The sequence below is a fragment of the Limanda limanda genome, chromosome 13 (assembly GCF_963576545.1).
Source record: "Limanda limanda chromosome 13, fLimLim1.1, whole genome shotgun sequence".
Taxonomy (NCBI): Eukaryota; Metazoa; Chordata; class Actinopteri; order Pleuronectiformes; family Pleuronectidae; genus Limanda; species Limanda limanda.
In genome coordinates, this window is record NC_083648.1 from 12,628,400 (window position 1) to 12,650,356 (window position 21,957).

The 21,957-nt window shown below is 42.7% G+C and overlaps 1 protein-coding gene across 1 annotated transcript in view; it reads right to left on the reverse strand.

Moving 5' to 3' along the window:
• Positions 1 to 712: 712 nt before the first annotated feature.
• Positions 713 to 21,957, reverse strand: part of arhgap21b (Rho GTPase activating protein 21b) — a 35,436-nt gene continuing 14,191 nt past the window's right edge. Inside the window, exons 5-24 of the mRNA XM_061084682.1 lie at positions 21,488 to 21,583; positions 21,076 to 21,154; positions 20,932 to 20,986; positions 15,139 to 16,705; positions 12,121 to 12,267; positions 11,622 to 11,724; positions 11,459 to 11,504; positions 10,886 to 11,011; positions 10,489 to 10,788; positions 9,353 to 9,414; positions 9,099 to 9,244; positions 8,875 to 9,017; positions 8,311 to 8,469; positions 8,119 to 8,197; positions 7,950 to 8,023; positions 7,350 to 7,439; positions 7,047 to 7,214; positions 6,419 to 6,524; positions 3,833 to 3,864; positions 713 to 3,743 (exon numbers count right to left, since the gene is read on the reverse strand). Of these exons, the coding sequence (XP_060940665.1) occupies positions 2,196 to 3,743; positions 3,833 to 3,864; positions 6,419 to 6,524; positions 7,047 to 7,214; positions 7,350 to 7,439; positions 7,950 to 8,023; positions 8,119 to 8,197; positions 8,311 to 8,469; positions 8,875 to 9,017; positions 9,099 to 9,244; positions 9,353 to 9,414; positions 10,489 to 10,788; positions 10,886 to 11,011; positions 11,459 to 11,504; positions 11,622 to 11,724; positions 12,121 to 12,267; positions 15,139 to 16,705; positions 20,932 to 20,986; positions 21,076 to 21,154; positions 21,488 to 21,583 (5,126 nt within the window). The 3' untranslated portion in view covers positions 713 to 2,195. The remainder of the gene's footprint in view (positions 3,744 to 3,832; positions 3,865 to 6,418; positions 6,525 to 7,046; positions 7,215 to 7,349; positions 7,440 to 7,949; positions 8,024 to 8,118; positions 8,198 to 8,310; positions 8,470 to 8,874; positions 9,018 to 9,098; positions 9,245 to 9,352; positions 9,415 to 10,488; positions 10,789 to 10,885; positions 11,012 to 11,458; positions 11,505 to 11,621; positions 11,725 to 12,120; positions 12,268 to 15,138; positions 16,706 to 20,931; positions 20,987 to 21,075; positions 21,155 to 21,487; positions 21,584 to 21,957) is intronic.

Here is a 21,957-nt window from a genome sequence, read left to right on the forward strand (position 1 = left end):
GTTTCTCTTGTCTCTCAGTAGTACCGTGGATGTCCGGCTGCATCAGGTCCTTTAGTTGCTTCACAAAACGAGGGAACGTTTAAACGTCTCTCTCGCCCTGTACATGTGGATCGAACTCTTCTTTTAGTCACTGTGCCTTAATGTGGGTGAGATGTTCATGTTAGGAGCCCACACGATGCTGAGGAGGAGTGAACATGACCTTCGTCCGAGCTGCGCCTCCTGTCGACAACTCCAACACAGATCATGATTTCATTTTTTTGGAATATAAAACTGATTGGAAACTGTTAAGTAGGAAACATTTTTATCTTAGACCAGGGGGAAAAAGGGTGAATATGAACTACCGTGTCTGCTTGAAAGACTACTTGAAGAGTTATACCGAAACAAATGTTTAATATTGCGTTTGCAGATCTTTAGCTCCCAAACTTGCATACTAGTGAGTCAACTATGCTGAACCTTCATTATTTTGTGAATTTCTTTGCCTTGTGTGTTAAATGGCTTGACTCCCCCCCCCCCCCCACCATGTCTCTTCTGTCAGTATTGTCAGTGGTTTCTAGTCAGCTGATGTACAAAGTGTATAAATCTTATATTGTTTAAGTCTTTATGTTGTATGTGCAACTTGTACATAAAGCATTTTGAAATGTTTGCCGACATCACTCTCGTGTTTCAACAGTTTATCTTAAGTTTTTTTGGAGGAAACAAAAACGCATGAACCTTTGCAATTGACAAATTTTATTTCCAGTGTCTCAGGACCTCTCGCAGTCAGAGGAACACAGCATCGGTACAAATGGTCCAGCTCAATCCAATGTTTCCTCTCGCTCTCTCTCACAGAGAAGTACCAAACTGCCCGCAACACCCTCACAGGCCGCGTGAGCGTCATCTCTCAATACTGTACTTAATCCTGCCATCTGATGGAAATGTCAAGTAAAGCAGCTAGAACATGGCATTTATATGTACATTTAAGTTACTTATTTTACAAGGAATTATTTAAAATTCAAGTTCTGTTAAAATCAAAAAATGAAAAAACAGGAGGAGAAGGAGAAGAAGAAAAAAAAAAAAAGTACAAAACATGTTAAGACCAGAGTGGAATGCCTAAGGAATGGAAGCTCGGCATATTGGTTCCTAACCTGTAGAATGACAGTCGACAATAAAAATGTCATTCACAGTAACATCTTCGTGTTTCTCAACAAAGACAGTATGGCACCCTTAACATTTCATTGTGAGGCACTTCCTATTGTGAAGATACATGATTTTCTTTTCTGATTCCTTCACCCAGATTCTTTTGCTTCCTCTTTGCGATCTCCTGCCAGTCACCGGCAGATGTGTGAACCACAGACACTAGTACACGGCAGAACATTTGCATCAGAGGGACGTTGTTCACTGCTCTTAAAAACCCCATAACCGGGAGGGGGGGGGAACATCTGGCTCCATTTGCATAACTCCAGTGTCTCCTCGTGACCTTTGTACCTTTGGAAAGGCCCCTTTGACAGCAGAGAGCTTGTAAGCAGTCCACACACAGGCTGTACCAAAAACAATTCAAGTACACAGAAAAATAGGGATATGTACACTTTTAGAATGAAACACAAGCATCTAAAGCTTTTAGTCAGTATTACAGCAAGCATGTCTGTACATTCTTCATTTGGTTACTGAGAGACTCACTGACTTTAAACATCATAACTTTCTTTACACAAAAATAGCTCCTCTGCAATACTAAAAATCTTTTTTTCACTACTTCCTATTCATCCTAGAAGTCAGGTCATCCTTAAAGCCACTTAGCTAAAACCTTTTAAACAATCTTAACTCTTGAGTGTTCACACTTACTCGCACATGCTTCACAGGCTCGTCGCCGAGCAACAGGTCCTCTCCACCTTCAGCATAACAGGGATTTGAATTAGGAGGGAGGGGATCCTCCTGCTGATCCATCCCAGAGTCATTTGTCATTAAAAAATAAAAGAAATTAAAAAGGTAAAAACAACATTTTGTTCCATGCCTTATATACGAGCAAGATCAACGATCCCTGTGTACAGTAATTCTCTTTTCACGAGCACACACATCACTTACAGACGCACACTCCTGACACGTTTTGTACAACATGCTCATTCACAAACATTGGTCATACAGACATTATATCGACAGACTCCCAAGTAAGTACATATGTCACAGACAAAGAACATACACAGTCACACGTGTCCGTCACATCACAGGTACTGATAGAATCGTGAATGAACCACCTGGGAACTGGCGAGTTTATGCGGGTGAGCGGTGGCCGAGAGGCTCAGGTTTTTACTCTGGGGAACGTCCCCGTTCACCGCTTCAGCTGGACGATGTGGGAGTTCCGACGAGGAAGAGGCTCTGCGGTTTTGGCAGTTTGAGCTGCACAGACCCCCCTGCTGGTCAGGGAAGTCGAGGCTGACCTCGGGGTTGCTGGTGCGGTGGCGCTCTCTGGCAATCCAGTCGCCGATGGAGAAGTCTTGAGAGGTGCACTTGGGCTTGAGCCGGTCCACGGCTGACAGCTCCGACCGAGAGCCCGAGCAAATGTGCTGCGGCCAGTCGCCCAGAACGGACAGCTCTGCAAAGTCCCTCTGACCGCCCATGGTGTGTCTGCGTCGGATGTTCTTCTTCTTGCTGCGACCCTCCGGGGACCGGATCCTCTGACTGCCCACGCCAAACATGTCGTCCACAGACGTCCGCAAGCGCACCTTCAGTCGGTCGGTGATCTTCAGCTTCCACGCAGGCTCCGTCTTATCCAGCTCACTGCGAGACGAGGAGCTGAGGCTGCCGGTTGAAATGCCTTTAGCTGAACCCAAAACACAGGACAGTCTGTTGGAATCTTTATCGCTCCGAGCTCCTTCCAGCGACGACTCACTGTCTGTTTTCTGTTTGGCGGCTTTCTTTCTGGAGAGCGTGTCACATTCGATGAGTCTGTGGGAGGCGAGAGGTCGCAGAGCTTCTTGCAGTTCTCTCTGCTCGGTTTTCCCGACAGTGAACACAGACAGGTCGCTCTCGCTGTCCGTCTCCATCGGCCTTCCCTCGCTGATGAGCTCGCTTCTCTCATCATCTGCATCGTCTCCGCCCCGGCTCTCGGCCACAGACTGCACTTCAGGACTGAGGGTGCTGATCTCGGCTCCAGTCAGGAACGTCATGGAGGAGGTGGTGGAGTAGTCGGAGGTGATGGAGCAGACCTCCGCCCCCAGCCCGCTGGGGCCCGCTTCTTGACCCGGTGCCACCGTCCGGCCGCGTCTCACCCTGGGCACCGAGGCCTGAGAGCTGGTGCTGTTCATCGTACCAAGGTCGGACACTGTGTCATCGTAGTTGGAGGGCGGGTCGGACAGAGAGGACTGGTGAGCCATCGGCATCCGGTAGCTGAGGTTTGGGGAATGAGGGGGGGAGGTGTAGGAGGAAATGTGCTCCGGGTGCAGAGAGAGGGAGGTTTGCGACATCAGGCTGCTGGAGAGAGACTCTTTCCTGCTGCTTTTGTCCAGCTGCTCCTCTGAGCTGTGTCTCTCTTTCTCGCTGGTTTCATCCGTCTCCCCCTCCTCCTCCTCCTCGGTCCGTGTGTCTGGGGACCACAGAGGCTGCTGGTGACTCTCCTCTGGGAGCTCCTTCTTGATGAACACACCGTCCAGGTCGTCGTCTGAGCTGCTAGGATGAATTTTGTCCTTGGGCTTCTTGCGTTTACGGCTGGCGAAGAAGGAGGAGCGCAGCATCTCTTTGCTACACTGATCCTTCCCTGACCCCCACAAACCCTGCTGAGACAGAACCAAAACAGATAGAGTCAAGACAAAGACAACAAAATGTGGACTTTATGTGAGAATACACATGAGGAGGACGTTACCTTAGCTTTGGAGGAGTCACTACATGCTGAATCTGCATTAAAGAGAAGAGAGTCATTAGTAAAAGTCTGTGACCTCTGTGACTTGCTCTAAACAGCCAACGACACAACAGAAGAGAAGAGGCAGGTTACACGTTTGTTCAGAGTGACACCAACAGACACGATGAGGATAATGAGAGCAGCTCTATGAAAGCAGATGAAATTTTTGTTTTGCTCAGAGAGAGAAAAGAGACAAGTGTCCACACTAAGCAGAATATGGAAGAGTGGACAAAACAGCAAGAGGCCTGAGATGAAGGATGAGAGGAAAAAGGAGGTGAACCCCGGCAGAAGACCAACACACAAACAGCAGCTCATGCTTATGTATCGATGGGACGACGGCACATCACGGACAAACACGCCAGTCACAGAGCATCACATGTAGCCACCAACCAGCTGTGGGCATTCTTTCCCAACTCAAAGATGTCACAGAGGAGAGGGAGTGATGACTGACTGAGAGGGGCCTGAGCTGAACAGATCAGTAAGTGTGTCGAGGTCTATACAGCCGGCGCAGGCAAGCTTTAGCATAACAGAGATTGCTCTTACTCTGAGCTAGATTAACTCCTCCTTTAACAGGGAGCCCTACATTTTCAGCAACAAAAAAAAAGGCAAAACAAAGATTTCACAAAACGCTCCTTACTCACTGTTCAAAAGAAGAAAACACGAAAGTAACATGCTAATAAAAAATAAGAAAATTGTTCCAGGAATTATGAAACCACAGGAACTAAAGTCAGGAACTCAAATTTGTATCAATCTATGGGAATCGAGCAAGTGTAAGCACGAACAAGATTTAGAGTGACAGGTACAGAGACTTTAGATGAAAAACAAGTTCTCACAGGTGAGAGAGAACTGTATTGCACGCTACTTGTGGGAATACACACAAGTTCAGCTGAAACTATGAGGTCTGGTTGCCTGTGTGGACTTTAACCAGGCTCCTCTGCTTTACTTGCAGGTAAAATCCCTGCAGTTCCAAAAATAGTTCCTGAAATAGTTCCTAAAATAGTTCCTGCGTTGGAAATGATCTACTTTAGGTTTAAAAAGTGTACATCGGTGCACAGGCGCGGGCTGGAGAGGGAGACTGTGAATGTCGGTGATGGATGTAGGTGTTTTACATTATGTAACGGTATGGGATGAGGAGGTACCCTATGTGTTTGTGTGTCTATGTCTTAAGCGGTGAATAACCGTTGAAATAAGGACATTACAGAGAACAAAAGACACAATAGGAGGACGTTGAAATGAAAAAAAGACAAAACGACCTGTCCCAGTAAATACTTGCACCCAGTTCTCTGCTATGCTGTGTGTCTGCGTCAGTCACTACAGATTTATCGGCCTGAGACGTGGTTGCATGTGTGGCTTTGCTATTGTGTAAACGCATGTGGGGGGCAAACATCCAGCTCAGTCCCACCACTACGACCCCACCCTCAGACATCATGACACATTATGCCACATGGCCGAGAGAGAACCTGAGGTTGACCGTACCATGCTACTTGTCCTTGCGATCAGCTTAAGAAACAACAAGAGACAGCAGAAGGGCTTTCAGAGAAAGAACAGCAGCATCGCTCTGTATCCCCTCAATTTAGGGTATTTGTTTAAATATGAGACGTGCACACCACAGGAAAAATGACAAACATCGACTTCTCTTTCTTTCTTTTTTATCTCTTTTCCTCCTTTCGCCCAAATTTAATAGAGCTGCGGGTTTCTGCAGACTAGGCAGCTACACTGGGCACAACACTCGTCCTTCTTCCTACAGTCCCAGCTGTCCATCACTGACAAAACAGAGTCCATCAGTGACATCATCGAGTGATAGACGCCGCCCACTTGGCCTGTGTCAAGATTGGGTAATGTGTGAGTGCTGGACAAGGATAAGGGAGAAAAACAGGACACTACACACAGAAGGGCAGAGGTCAGAAGAGTTAAAACTTCCATAGTTTCTTTTAGTTTGTTAGGTTTTCTTGAGAAACATGCCAGGGATTATGTGAGAGACGAGGAGGAGGGGAAGAAAAGAACTGAAAGAAAAGGAGTCGTCGTCTCAACACAGGTAAAGCACAGGGAGGAAAAAATGGCTTGCGCTAGAGAAAACATAAAAAAGAGTAAAGCAAAGAAATTGACAAATTAAAGTTGAAGAATTTTATCTTTTGGGGGGGGAAACGCCAACAACAAAACAAAACAGACTTTTATCTGGAAATAAATTAATTAATAGAAAAGGCTAAGCAAATTGCAAAGTATTTTTCAACAATTTTCCAATAGTCAAAAGTGTAGCAATTGAAAAAATATTGAAAAAGCTTGTTTAAAAGAAGCACAAATGAAACTTTGCAGGTTGGTTTTGCATTTAAAATTAAGGAAAACAGGCACGATGCTCCTCATTTAAGCATAAATGACACAGCTAACATTCTAACATTCTTATCAGTAAACAAGTCTATACAACACATTTTCACACTGTAATCTACTTTAAGATTAGAAATGAAATACAGAATTTACTGTCATGGTAAAATATATTTGCTGTGGTGACGGAGGAGTAGTGACTCCTGAGAAAAAAAGTCCCGGTGGTTTTACCTGAGACTTCGCCCGGTGATGCTGTGGTTCGTCCAATGTTGAGGAGCAGGTGGTCGATGTTAGGAACAGGCTGAGACTGCACTGTGCTATCCTGCTCTGCTGTGGTCTGGAGCCACACATGGAGGGAATTAGCAGAAGGAAGAGAAATGACACAATAGCACATTACATACATGAGGGGAAACAAATGAGAATAACCACACATAAGGCAAAAGTTGCCTTTTATCTAAAGCTGCATTTTATTTAAGCGATCAACTAAATTTGGTATCTTTGTTATGAGGGAAATATCTGCCAGTTCAGGTTTAGATGCTAAAACAATGTACTGTGTTGCTCAAATGCTCTGGACAGTTTGCAGAGATGGTGACAGTTCTCTGTGAGTTCATATTTGCGAAAGCATAATTCAGTTAAGACTAACTAAACTAAAACAAACTAGGTCAGAGTATTGAAACATGTTTAAATTTAAAGCCCTAAAATTCAGACCCTGCAGAATCCCTGTATTAGCATTATTTAAGCCATTGTTTCTACAAAAATCTAGATTTGTGCAGCTTTAAATAACTACGTTTATATATCAAACAGGCAAAGATAGTGTATGTATTTTAAGCATAATAAAAGATAATGAACTGCCACATACAACAGGGTCCTCGTCACCGTCTTCAGTGAAGAACCAGTCATATTGCTGGATGAGGTTCTCCACTATCTTGCACTGGTCCGGCATGTGATTGACCATGTTGGTCATGTTGTCCTCAGAGGTTCGCACCAGTGTTGGACCAAACACTATGGCCAAATTACGAGGCTCCATCTGAACAGATTAAGTTCAAGTTAATCAGGTGGAATGAAATAATCCTCAAAGGACTCCTGGATTCACACGGAGGGGAAGGTGTTGTGTAATGACATTAACACTGCCAGCTCTGCCAGCTCTAGGAAAATAAATTACCTTGTTCTTTTCACAGTTGTCAGAAACCTTCTTGAGGTGAGCACAGAGGAATCTCAGAGTTTCCAAATGATGATCGGGTAATTCCTGGATCTGCAAGAATTGAAAATAACAACCAGTGTATCAGAGTTAATGCCTAATTGTAACTAGGGATGGGAATCTCTAGGCACCTGGCGTTTCGTTTCTGGTTCAGAGGGCTACTTGATTCAGACAGCTACAATTCAATGATAAAAAACAAGAATTTTATTTCTATACATGATTCTTTTTTTTTTTTTTTTAAATCGCTGTGTGACTTGAGCAATGCATTTTCACTCATGATGTGTGCTTTAAAAAAGTATTCTATACAGTAACTGCTTTTACAAATGTGCTGTAATTTACAAAATAAGGTTTTCAATTCAAAAATCTGCCAGACTAACAGTGGTCAGTGATGTCCACATTGATTTGACATTACATTACTCCGCTTACACTATGCTTTTCTGATCACTCACACCTAGAGCTGATCTTTATATGAACTAATAAAAGTTGCATCTAAGAATTGTGAAATTCCCCCACCTCTTATTGTAATACTATTCAAATAAAATACCAGATTAGATTTTCACTCACCAGCCTCTTGAGCTCTTTTAACCTCTCCACCGAGTCTTCTGCTCTGTTGGCTTCGATAAAATCTCCATATTTCTCTGTCGAAAAGAACAGATCATAAGAAATCAATATCCAGGGATTTGTTGGAGATTTTGTCGTTATACATTTCAGCAAGATTACAATTACATCCTACCATTTGTAAACAGAGGGTCTGGAAGTTTTCGGAAAAAGGACTTCAGCAAGCTACTGATGACATTGAGGTCCCGCCATTTCTGTTGAGATACAAAAGAAGGAGATGCCGTTACAAATCAATCCCTGCTAAGAGGTCGATGTCAGTCAGGAAAGTGGAACTCTGTACTTAACAGCCAGACTGTCAGTCACTCACATCTTCCTGTACGTCGATGTCATTCATGCCTTTGCTGTTGAGCTCCTCCTGCATGCTGGAGATGGCAGCGTTGTTCCCAGGGACTCTGTAAATCCCTGTGTACTCCAGACCTCGCTCCTCCACCACGTTGCAGCACACCTCCACGATCAGAGGAACAAACTGTACACAGCACAGCAGGAGTTACACAACTTGTTCGCACGTGTTTGTTGTTAAGGGCGCAAAGAAGTGCATTGTTAAAATTGGGGTGATTTGGACATTATTAATGTGTGTGTTTGTGTGTGTAGTAGCAGCGTCTGGGACTCGTCTACTTAAATGACATTATCGATCATCGCAACAGCATGCTCACGGCAATGACTACTGATTCTCGAGTCCAGAGGTCTGCATACCGAGTTAAGCTTTACAGAACTTTGAATTAACAGGTTCAGTTCAGCAGCAGGTCTTTGCTTGCTGCGGCTGAATTACTGCAGGTCATTTTTACAGTTACGGAAAGCTGCAACCAACTTTACCACAGGACAAGCCAATTCAAAACAGACCCTGCACTAGTAAATAGAGACGGGAACTCACCCTGTTAGTCAGTGCAGCTGGACAGTCATCAAGCCGCACCCCGAATGTGACCCCAGCAGGAGTCTTTTTTTCAAACGGCTTCCTCATCATTCCTGCGATACCGATTTTCCAAGCAGCTCTGTCCCTCGGTGGACTGGAGTCATCTACACATTTATACATCAAATAAATTAGCCCGATGAGATTAGAAATTCTCTCTAACTACACCAAAAGGAGCCGCTGTTTACCTTTCAGCCCTCTTCGCTCCTCTCCTGTTTTCGGTGAATGGGGGCTGTGGCTCTTGCCCTCGGTTTTCCCTCCCATGAAAGCTTGTTTGATGCTGAGGGACTGGCGGGAGCTTTTGGGGGAAGGTTCAGATCTGCTGCTGGGTGCACTGATCAACACAAATGGCAAAAAAAAAAAAACATACAGACAAATGTCAACATTCAGGTTGGCCTAGAAGATTTATGAGCCAATGGGGGAAAAGCGGAAACCTGCTTACCTCATCAAGTTGTATTCTTTGATCTTTCGACTGATCAGGTCCTGGCTTGTGACAGAAGCATTCTGTAATATCATAGAAATGCAGTTATGAAAGTCTTAAAAAAATAGACCATGCGGATTTTGGTCACTTAAATCTTGATCTGAAATTTTCAGACCATTTCATTAGTACTATCGCAGCAATGCCTGATGTTAAGTCTCATATTCTTCCACATAACGGGCATACAGATATCCTGCCAGGTGCCTTTTGTAACCTCTGCCAAGGAGGTTATGTTTTAATCTGCATACTTCTGTCCGTCTGTCATAGAGGGATTAAGCAAAAACTACTTAAACCCACTTTAAATGTTGCTGCAGATCTGGATCCGGGGGCAGATTCAGGAATTTCTTTCACAACACACTTTCTTTCTTCAAATTTGTCGGTTTCTCAAAATAATTCATAGATCTTGATGGAAAACACATATTTTAGGGACTGATATTTGTGAGTGTTGCAATTTGGAGGATATCCAAATAAGGAGACGGTAGGGCCTTGGTGGAGGTATGCACTCTACTGAGTTCAAGTCTAGTTTAAATAGACCCCAGCTTTATGGATTTACTGCTCTTAAATCAGCCAACATGGTTTATATTGGCAGTCTCATACAGTAATTTAACGACATCTATCTTCATATGTTTTCCAAAACATTTCTGATCCTCCCTGAACATGTGCTTCCAGGCTTCCATCTCGGAAACCAGAATACGTTTTTGCCAGATGATGTCAGTTAATGGGGTCTGGCTGAAATGAAGCTTTCTGATTGGCTCTCTTAACTCTTCAATAAGAGCCACCTGGTTTTTGTTCTCCTGGAGTAGAACAAGTTTCCAGGTATTTTATAAATAAAGGCTGTAATCCTCTCAACCTCACTCCCACATTCATTGTATTTCATTCCCTTTGTTGTTAACCTGATGGGTGTGCCTGTCGTTTTCTTTCAAATCTAAATTGGAGTCTTGTTTAAAGTTGCTTGTTTTTCCTGTAACTGACTGCAAGTGCTAGGCTCGGCCCTGATGACAGTTTACTGGTTGGAATGATGAAGCATTTAGGACTGTCGTGCAGTGTGCCCATCTTTTCATGGCTGAACGGCACCCAAAATTAGGCCAAGTAGAACTCACCTCTTCATCCGGGTTGCTATTTTGCTGAATGACTCTGATCCACGACAGCATAGCGTCCCTCCCTTCCGCCTGGAACAAGTACTCGCAGTCTGAGGTGGTTAGTCGCAGCACGTTCTTACGTCTCGTATCGCTATAGGAGATGTCAATCAGACAGGCCTTGATGCTGATTCGTAGCGGGTCCTCTTCAGATGGTGTCGACACATGAGAGAGCGCATCTTTCCTGTCTTTGTAGAGGGTCAAGTTGTGACCTTGTAAAACACCATACATCTGCTTCCATGATCTCATTCCTCCACTGACACGCTACAGAGACAAGAGATGGGGGAATATAAATACTTACACATCAAAAGAGTAGTGATATGTGTGGCTGTTAAATGAAGGTGTGACTGTAAATGTGTACCTTGTTTTTATCAGTACTAAACTGCCTTAAGTTAAGCTTTCCTTCTTTGGAGGAATCAGCAAAGATATCTGATGAGGAATCCCTTCGAGATCCTGAATCCCCAGATGATTTATGTCCATCCAGAGCCTGTAAATATGAATAAATCTCATTAGCTGACAGAAGAAAGTGCTACGAAAAAAGTGGGGAGGAGGAGAAACAAAGCCGAGTGTCACCTAGTGATGTCATGGTTACATGGGCATCAAGACATCACAGTATCTATTTATATTTGTGTCTCAGAACGCTTCCCAAGGAGTGAGGGTAAATTAGAAAGGTTTAATCAAATTCAGATTGTTTGTAAATTATGAAGGCCTCCATATTTACTGAGGCTGTTGCAGAAATCACATTTCCATGACATTTGCACTCGTGAAGAGATTGTTATTTTTTTCAACCCAAATACATTTCAATGCCATGTAAAATAGAATTACCATCATCAATTACAAAAAATACAACAGAAAAGGCTAAATATACATGAATACAGAACTCAATAACTGAATAATAAAAGCTGGCATGTGTATAATTCCGTTAGTGTCTCACCTTTCTCAAGCCCTTGAAACTGGGCATGTGCTTACTGGAAGATCTCCTTAAGATGTGGAAGAACAAAAGAGACAAGTTATTTCAAGTCAGAGACAAGGCCAGAAAGATTCATAGGCAATAAAACAAGGGAGGGAGCCATGATTTAATAGTGGTATGAACTCACCCTCTACCCTCCTCTTGGTAGTTATCTATACCCTCATCATAGGATTTGGACCGCTCAGTTCTGCTGGCTGTGTCAGATTCCTCTAAAGCACTTCTCAAGGAGTCTGTAAAAGGAGGGGAAAAATGTAAATAAAATGTATAACCCAAGTTATGAGGGTAAATGGGGGTCACCATAAGATATGGTCTACAGGGACATTTTAGAACATTTATTATTTCAAGAGCACCATATGATGAGTTAAGATGATTCATCTGCATTTACTGAGATTGTGAAGGTGGGTATGCCTAAATAAATTCATTTCAAAATTACATAGCAGTTACGTAAGCTACAGTTAAAATCATAGCTGATAATGCATCAATCGGATATGACTTAGTGTGAACTTGTAGAGGTAATTTCAAGGGGAAAAAAATAAAACAATCTTCTGTGATTTATCCTGTGTTTTCTCTATGCCAAGCCTTTACTCACATCTCTTTCACAAAGCCAAACCAACACTTATTTTCACCTTGGTCATGTGATAGTTGACGTCGAATGGTAAGACAAGGCGAGCCAGGACTGTTGGGACCTGTAGTCATGGACTGTGCAACAGATATCACAGCGGAGGGTGGGATTGGAGTGGCCTCTCGGTCGACACTGGGGCTGACTGGCTCATCTGATGAAAAGAAAACATTCAGTGTGAGCACAGAGATGATCTCCAGCTTTTGTCAAAGATGCAACTATAGCTGCTTTCCAACATGTACTGAATTCCAGTGATCCTCTGGACATCCCTCGGAGGGGCTGTATGTGTGAACACAAATGTCTGACATATAATATTCTGAAACTATTCTCCAGCCAGTTCCTGAGTATAATAATAAGTGGTAAGGAATCACTACGATGTTTCTAGCAAGCGACAGATGGAAAAATAAAAAATAAATTAAAAACAGATAAAAACGTATATGTCAGAATGAAAAAGCAGTGCCATATACGTAGAAGACACTGATCGGTCAAGAGGGCTTTTGGTGATTAGAGCCGACGCCTGTGTCCATGTTATAAACAAAAACGTGATCTCTGCAGCAGAAGTTATACGTTTTATCCAGCCTCTGGATGCTGAGCCGCCCCTCACCTAAACTCTCCACAGATTTCAGCCAAAGTCTGGACCCAAATGTCCAGACTTCCTCCGGAGGTCATGTCTCAAAACGGCTTAGATTACATTAATGTAAGGTGCCTTTTGGATATGCTGTTTTGTCTATATTCAGTATCTCAAGGACAAGGACCTTTCTATACAAAAAATTAAGACTTCCTCATCTATCCACAATGGGAGACTTTTAAAAAACGCATTTCTGTGACTCCCATGGCAAAATACAGCTCAGAGTGGGATCAGATCTTCTTCTGACATGATTTAATTTTTTTAGAGAGAAGGAAGTTCTTCACTCTTGAGTACCGCCCACTCCTGGCACTTCCAATTCTGAGAGACCTCAGAGTACAAAGCTGCTCTCTGCAGCCAAGGGGCTTGTGGAGCTAAATTTAAAAGTAACTGTCCTAGTTGCAGCCTGTACCCAACTTTGAAACAGGGCAAAGGAAAAGGATGTCACCATATCCCTAAAAGGACTGATGATACTAAGTTCTGCTTGTCAACTGTTACTAAACATTACTTAGTTTTAATGTCTTCTATCATTATCTATTCTCACCAAAATATAATAATTTGCTCTTTGAATGGAGTCTTCATACATCCAAGGTCAGTATCACACTCAAAGGATCTGAACTCAAATACATGAAGTGAACTTCTACATAAATGGAAAATAGATAAATAAAATATCTACAGTCAGATATTATCATCTGACTGTATAACATTTAATGTTCTCCTTAGGAAATGGCTAATACATAGTTTCCCAAAACAAAAATGAAATGAGTTTGAATAGCTATAAAAGTCTGCTCTAACTAATGAAGGGCCAAATTCAAGGTGCAGAGTGAAAAATACAAATCATTGCCATCTAACTAAGATGCAAGAAAAACGATGTTTGTAGATTAGCTAAATAAAATTATAATTTGGTTTGTATGACCAAATTACCTCACTCGACTCACACCGCAGTGGCCTTTCAAACAGGTCATTGATGGAGGTCCAGCAAACTGCTCAATCAGGGCACTGTTCTCCTGAGCCAGGGCACCAGTCCCAGAATGGTGGTGTTGTGTAGCTGTCACTGTCACTGTCACTGCCTGCTTTGTCTGCACCTGGACTGTCTTCTACACAGTAACATTACACAGGACGCTAACAAACAGTTGAAACACTGTCGGTCACCTCACTGATACTTGAAAAACTGTCCCTTCAACTTGAAACCTTTCATGGTTCAAAATGTAAGACCACAAACTTGATCACAAATTTAGGGGGGTTAAGTGTTGCCATCTTTATATGATTTATATTCCCATTGTGGTGTTGTCTTCTAGAACTTGTGAGTACTGCAGTAACTGCAGCTATACAAGAACTCGCAAGTATCTCGGAACTCGCGAGCATCTCAGATGAATTCCAGGGCTAACAAACACTTGGATGACACATTGGGAGCATAATGGAGGCAGGTTTTTTTTTCACATTTGAAGAAGGAGTCTCCATTCACATCAATTGTTTTGGATTTGGCAAAAACTAACAAAGAACAACATGATATCCATTTTTACAGAGCCTTTGTTTTACTGACAGACACCTAAACGTACCCGATACATATATGAGGAAATGCTGATGGAGAGCGAAAGAAAGAGAAGATATAAAAGAAGCTTTACGAAATCTAAAAGCCCCCATTGCCTGACAGTCTCGCCTACAGCAATGTCACTTTAGCAATGTTCTCAAAGCACACCAGTAAACACACAGAGTAGCTATAAATTTTAAATATTTTCTCACTTCTGATCTGATTACAACAGATTCTCTAAAATAGGACTAAATACTCCTAAATTCCAACCACACTAAGAAATGTGATTTTTGCCACTTACAAGACCTGATACTGAAACTTTCTGAAACCCTCTCAATGTCCACAAGTTAACGCTTACTTTGAAACACATGTTAACACACGTAAATGGTAAGAGAGTTATTGAGAACGGTTTAATCTTACAGGACTGCTGAAGTATAATGCAACCAAAGGAAAGAACATACAAGAAAACAAAGTAAAGGGAAGAGAAATTAAATTATTCCAAAAGGCTTAAGCCATCCTCTCCACCCCAGTTCAGCCAAATATCCTGCAACCCCTCTCTGAATGCAACAAAAACCTGATTAATATCATCTTCCCAAGAAGATTAATTAATTTGTGAACATCTCCACAGCTCTATATACACAGAACAATGATACGCTAAATCAGATTATCAATTCAACGACAAAGGTCTGCAGGCTCCTCACTCGGTCTCTCATCCTTCTATTTTAAACTGATTTCTATTAGCATCAATGGTTAAAGCCCTTTAATTAGCTACAGTATCAGCTCTGCCAGCCTTCCTCATGTTACTACTGCCTGTGGTAGTCGCCATGACAACGTGATCTGTCGAGGCTTACAACTGACAATTCTCTTACCGATGAATGGAATGGAGTCCAGAGACTCATCCAGGTTGCTAGAACAGGAGGTGTGACATTGTTCCCCAAGGCGGCGCATGTGTATTTCTCGACGTGCATCATTGGGAAGCCAGCATGCCGCCACATCTGCTGTGGAATCTGCTCCGTCATCGTTAACAGCCAGAATGTAGGAAGGGTGTCGAAGAGGACTGGGGTTCTTTCCAGGGGGGGGCTTCTCCCTCAGAACCACTTCGGACTCTGTTGGGCTTCGCCCGTTCACCTGACTCTGGGGGACTAGGTGGGGAGGTTTGAGGATGCTAGGCCTCTGAGGCATCTGTTTTGGGGTAGAAGAAGACCTGTGTCCTACCAATGTTGCGTCTCTGCCTGCCTCGACAGGCTGCACGCTTTCAGCCCGTATCCTGCTCGGCCCTTTAGTAGTGCGGCCTGGATGGTTTCCTTTGACTGGAACTCTTTGCTCAGCAAAAGAATGATCAGCACTTGTGCTCTTTCCAAAATGTGAGGGTCTGTCTGAGAGCATGGGTGAGGAGCGTGTTTGATGAGAGTCTGGTCCTTTAGAGTAGAGAACAGGGTTGGGTGCCCCCCTCATGCCACCACTGTATCCAACAGAAGGCCTGTGGAGCATGGCTTGTCTAGGGATGGACTGCCTGCTGGGCCTCGTACCTTGTTCTGCCCTTACATACCCTCCTCTCCTCTCATTGAGTCTTACCAGCTCTGCAGGGTCAACATAGTCTGTGGAGTGAGCCCGAGCTTTGTGCACAAGCCCATCTTGGGATACGCTTCGAGGGGGCCAGTTCCTGGCAAGGCCCATCCTTTCTGCACTGCTCATGCGGTCCTGCGAGGCACTGCGTGGGGCAATCTGAAAGTGGGGTGGAGGTCCTTGGTATGACCGTTCATGGGAGGTACTTCTCCGTCGTATCTCCTTAGGGCCCCAGTCTCCTCGGGGAATGTGATGAGTAGCACCAAAGCTGGTCTGATTGGCAGTTCGAAAACTGTCAAGCCTCTCCTGGATAGTCCGGCTACCATGGGAATGGATTCCTTTGTTGTCGATGTACTCCCTGTATGTCTGGTAAGTGCGCCAATCAATGTTTTGATGGTTTCCTGGGTAGTGAGGTACCTGACCTCCATATGGAACCATTCCTGGACCACTGGGATAGGCATCAGCCTTTCGGTGGTGAGGATACTGAGCCAGTGACCCAGGCCTCCCTCTGACAAAGGCAGGATCCATGAAATCCATCCTGTGAGCTGGACCCTTGCGCACCATGTGGGCTGCATCAGGAGGAACCACCACAGTCCTCACACTGTCGTTGCGCATGCAAACTGCCATCTGGCTTTTGGGATAAGATTGAGGAGGAGGAGGAGAAGGGGGCACGGTGATCTCCTTGCGGTATCCATGGTCAGGAGGTGCTGTTGGCCCTCGGCAGACCTGCCCCGCTGTGTCTGTCGCCTGGGCCATGCCCGTAGGCTTACAGTCTACTCTAGGGTAGCATACTGGGGGTGGGTCAGGAATGTGACAGGCATTTCCGCTGTAGTTGCTTTGGCCGCGGATGTAGGCATCCTGGGAGTAGGCCTAAAGACAGAGCAACAAAGCAGTGTTAGAACAGATATAGTACAAACGGCATTTGCAAGTGCGTTTAAAATTCAACATTGTGCTACTAGATTTTTACAGAGAAGTCAGGCATGATATTACAAATGTTACTGGATGCATGTGTGTGGGCAGTGTGTGTTGCAGTATGAGTGTGTGGAGGCGTTAGCAGTTCAGGGGTGTCAGTGGACTTCATCTGCTCCTTTTTTAGAGTTTGTATGGTAATGTTCACGGCTGCATGGCAGATGACAGTACACTATATAACCAAAGCAAAACATATTTTTCACTCAGAGACTTAAGATGGTGCTTCATACAAGATATTTAGGGTACAGCAGTCTTTCTCTCACACAAGTATAAAAACAACTCTACACAATTTAGATGAGGTAATCAAGTAGCCAGCAATATACATATTTGAAAAACCGTGATTAAATAAAACGATGTAAAAATGGACAAATGTGGACAGATAATTTACCCACCTCAGGCCTAATGAAGCCTGTTGATTAAGTACAAAACTAGCTTCTTCCGACACATAACAGATGTGTTTGTAAGACACATTACAATAATCTGCTTTAATCAAAACATATTGTGCCTACAAGAAAGCATGGGCCGTTTAAAGGTATGAGGACTTTGAACCTACTACAAGCTGGTGTCCAATTACGATCTTACATAAAACTATGTGTACACCAGCAATCAGTGCCAGTCGCTGTTCCTCCCTTTGTAAGCATGAGTGTACAGGAGAGTTCAGAGGTCACTGGCCCTTATCACTCTAATGAAATATGGCATGGAGGATAAAGAAGGCGAGGTTTCACTGAGATGCCAGCTGGATACCAGCTCGAGTGCTCAATCTAACAGGTACTGCAGGCACAGCACATCGGCCATTTCTGTGTGCACATTTAATTCAGCAACACAGAGATGACCATTAAACAATCATCCAAGGAAACTAAAAAGCAATAATGCAAAACCTGAAGACTACATCCTATAATGACATTGCTGTCATGCATCACATATGGAAAATGAGATGGCAAGGCATGACGTGTCAACGTGAAGTGGCAGCTCAGTCTGCTGTGCGCTTACCAGATTAGTAGAATCCCAAGAAAAAGGCTACCGATACAGCATGTGAAAACAAGAGCATTAAGAATTCAAGGGAAAGAGGATGGATGAGAAAAAGATACAGAGCAAAATGCACTCAATAAAAAAGACATAACAGATTTGGAGAGAAGAGAGCGTTTACCAGCCATAGCAATGCCTGTGCTTGACATGCTAAAAATATACTAGAGCTGCAGCAGCAGCGGAGGGATGAAGAAGCAAAGATGTAACAGGGGTTGCCACGTTACGACCTGCCTGTGCCAGTCAGTCCTGGGTGAGGTGGCAGGAGCAGAAGCTCGCCCTTCCTTCTGCTGTTATATCTCCATGGCTCAATCCATCTTCAACCAGAATATTACGCTAACTGAACAAGGTGCCTCCAGTCTATGTCTCTCTCCCTCCCTCTGCTATTGCTCACATGACAGCGGCAGCAGCTGCTGATTATACATTCAGCTGTGATGGTACAGCTCCCCCTCCCACTCCTTCCTCCTCTCTTTTTTTTTTTCCCGTCAGCATCAACCTGTTCAAAACACGGGGCGGTCAGCTAATTTTATCTACTGGTTTCATTTCATCCTTCATACTGTTCCCTCCTCTTCCCCTGCTCAGTATTTCTCTGCTTTCATCATGTACAGTTACCTCCCTTTTCTGCTCCTTGAATGCACACGCTCTCCGTCTCTTTGCTAAGCAACAGCAGCCTGTCTCCAAGCAGCCAGTGTTTGCTGCCTCCTACAGTGAGAGTCATCCTGCTTGCATCTCTGATAATCCCGGTGTTCTTCCAGCCTTCATTATTCTGCCAGCCTACATTAATAGATATTTTTGTGCAGCCTCTTGCCATTTACTGTATCACAATACACTTGTAAGATAAAAATGGTTTTGGTACCGAGGGGGAAAACTGAGTCACAGAGAGGGTGGACCTAATGGGGAGGAGAGGTGGAGCAACAGTCAATTGGTTGTGAGAAAATGATCTAATATCTATCTAATTATCTAACAGATGTAGAAGTGGATGTTAAAAATATTTTATTTTTCTGTTTAACTAAATTCCTCATTTAAATTGGCGAATGGTTGAAGGATATATCTTAATAGTGTATAACAATCATTGACACCATGTTTTAAATAAAAGACATACTTGCATATTTTAGATGGATATACTGCTAAAACAAAGACAATGAAATTACAATTCTGCAGGCCATACTGAATGTTTAAATGAAAAACCTATCTAGTTAATTATGAAGATTCAGTGCAGCAATAAAGAGTCCACAAGGGAATGTTTCAGGTGAAGCACACATCTCGGCTCTTTCATTATACCATTCATAAACAGCCTGTCAGATAACAAGAAGCCCATGGGAGCAGATTCCTGAGCATCATGACAAAGCACTTACTGTGATTTACTATAGATATGGAAACAGACGAGTGCACCTTCACTTAGTCCTGAATGTGCTGCCAGCTGCCAAAACCTGCCTGCAGCATGCCTTAATGGTTAATGATGAGCGCTACAGTGACGACCGGTACGAAGACTTATATGAAATAGTTTTGGGGACATGTATTATTCACAATATTTTTAAGACGAGGTTTGGACAAGAAAAGACAAGCTAATATTTTAAGCCAATTTAGACTAGGGAAACCTGAATTTTCATAATTAGGAATAAACCTTGCTATCAGTAAATTAACACTTAACTTTAATTAAGGTATATAATAAAAGTCTAAATCATAGGAAATGTTTATAGTTATTGTCATAACTGCGCTATAATATTTTTTCTTGACTTTATTTCTTACATTTATCTTATTTATTATTTATTTTTCTGATGAATATTCTACAACCCAAATCTTAATAATTTAGCTTCATGTATTATATGTGCATATCTTGAGCTATTTTTAAACTAACTGGGATTTCTCTTAAACCATCTACTCAGACCTTATACAAACAGTAAATGTATTACTCAACTGCGTCCTTGAAAGCAGTCATAGATGCCATAAAGACATAGTGTGTCATTCTTGGGATATTTGCAATGCGATATGATTGGTTGGTGCCTTTGCCGTCGCTTTAGAAGTCAAACTTGCTGTATTTGCGAGTGCTGCAACAGGAAATGAAGCATTACTACACAATGTCAAACATTTCCTCAAAAGAAAATAAATCCCTCATCCACTTAATTTCCTGGTTGAGTTTCCATTGTTTTAACTTTGGGGGTTTTCCCCTTTCCTTTAGTCTGTCATATTAATTTTTGCTAAGTAAATTCATTTCCTGCTTGAGTTTCCCCTTTCTTATCCCTTTTTGGGATTTCCACTTTCCTTTAGTGTGTCATAAATATTAGAAAGTCCTCAGCAATCGGAGTCAATCTATCCCACAAAAAACAGTGTTCCTGAAGTGCCCAAAGCATATTGTCTGCATTCCTGGCTCTTTGTGTGTTAAAGGAGGCTGTTTGTTCAACCAAACTTATTGTGCATCCCTGAAAACACACCCAACAATCAATCACATGCAAATGTTAATGAGCGCACAAATCTGACTTCCTTCTAACTGTTTCGCTTCGTTTGATTGTGGTAACATGCTGCAGGTAAAAACCACAGAGCCTCTCACATGTTCATCAGCATGTATGGCAGTGATCCATGTTCCCTAAGCTGTTGTTAAGGACTTGAAAGCACAGCCAAAAAAAAGAGCACAAAAACTTTTCTCATATTCAGCTATAAAATGTAGGTCTGTTCCACACAGAGTTGACTTAGAAGTTTTTATGCATGATCCATTAACTTTGTCCCTTTTGCTCGTCAAAACATATAACCTTTAAGGATGGGGTTGTCAATATTACATTATGATAATGTTTCTGTATAATGAAATACAAGAAGCTCTTTCTCTACCACTGCATATAGTCCATTTCAGCAGCAGTGTCAGTATCAGTTCTAGAGGACAGAAACACTTCTCTGGCCTGATTAAGAGGCCTAGATAGAGAGCTTTGATGGGATAGGAAAACTGCATGCATCATATGACTACTACTCCTGATATGAATAGCGTAAAGTAGGGCAGCTCTCTGAGAAAGGATCAATTTCAGTTATTTGGACAAAGGACAAACATTCAAAAATGTGGAAGAAAAGACTAATTTAATCCCATTTATAAAATTGAATGGTAAAGAAAAACTTACCAGCTGAAGAATATCCTCATCTTTTGGCATCACACAAAGTTCAAGAAAGTCACCACTGTTGGGGAATAAAAAAAAAAGGCTTACCCTCTGGAAAATACATTAATTAACCAAAATTAAAATACAAAAATGTATATTATATCTCACCTGTCTTGGATTAAGGATATGACCTCACAATAGGCTTTCCCAATAATGCTTGCCCCATTCACCTTCACTAAGCGATCACCTAACAGGCAATGAAAACAAAAGGAATTACAACAGTGGTATTAAAAGACCATAAAGCAAAAAGAGCTGATGGAAACGTTGTATGAGATGAGTTATCACGGTTATCATTACATGCATGTGTAAAAACACATGTTTTATGTATAGATTTCTATATATAGAGAGAGATTCTACATAATTAATTGTTAGTTAATTGTCCCCTGCTATGTTTATCCATTAGAGGATTTGCAGGACCTTTATTTTTTAAATGTCACGACCAAGTAATTGCACTCCCAATCAATGTCTAGGACGTCTCGGTGAGTAGAGGAGACTGATTATATCAATCATTGATTTTTACCTGTGCAAAGCCCAGCTCCGTGAGCAGGACCACCTTCTTTGACTTGCTTGACGAAGATGGTGTCCATCGGATCCAGCCTGTTCCGCTGTCTCCCTCCTGATACCAGAGAGAAAGGTAGAAATGAGTGGACACATAACAGCATATAAAATGTAATGTAGGTCAGCTTTATTGTGCTTTTTTTAAATATGCATTTTCATCAGATTTTCCTACTGAGATACAAGCAGTGCTAGGTTAGTTTACAACCTCTCACTTAAAAGGCTGAAATTGAAACAACAACTCCCAGACCTACCACTGACTAACAGACTGGGCAGTAAACTGCTTCATGACATTTAGGTGACAGAGGAGAATGACTGTGTATGAGAATGAGGTAGAAAGTGGGTGGTTCCTCCTAAAATTTGGAGGCATGTGAATCAACATTACAAGAGCACAACAGGCTGTGTTCTGACCAATGTATGCCAACAGTTCAACCG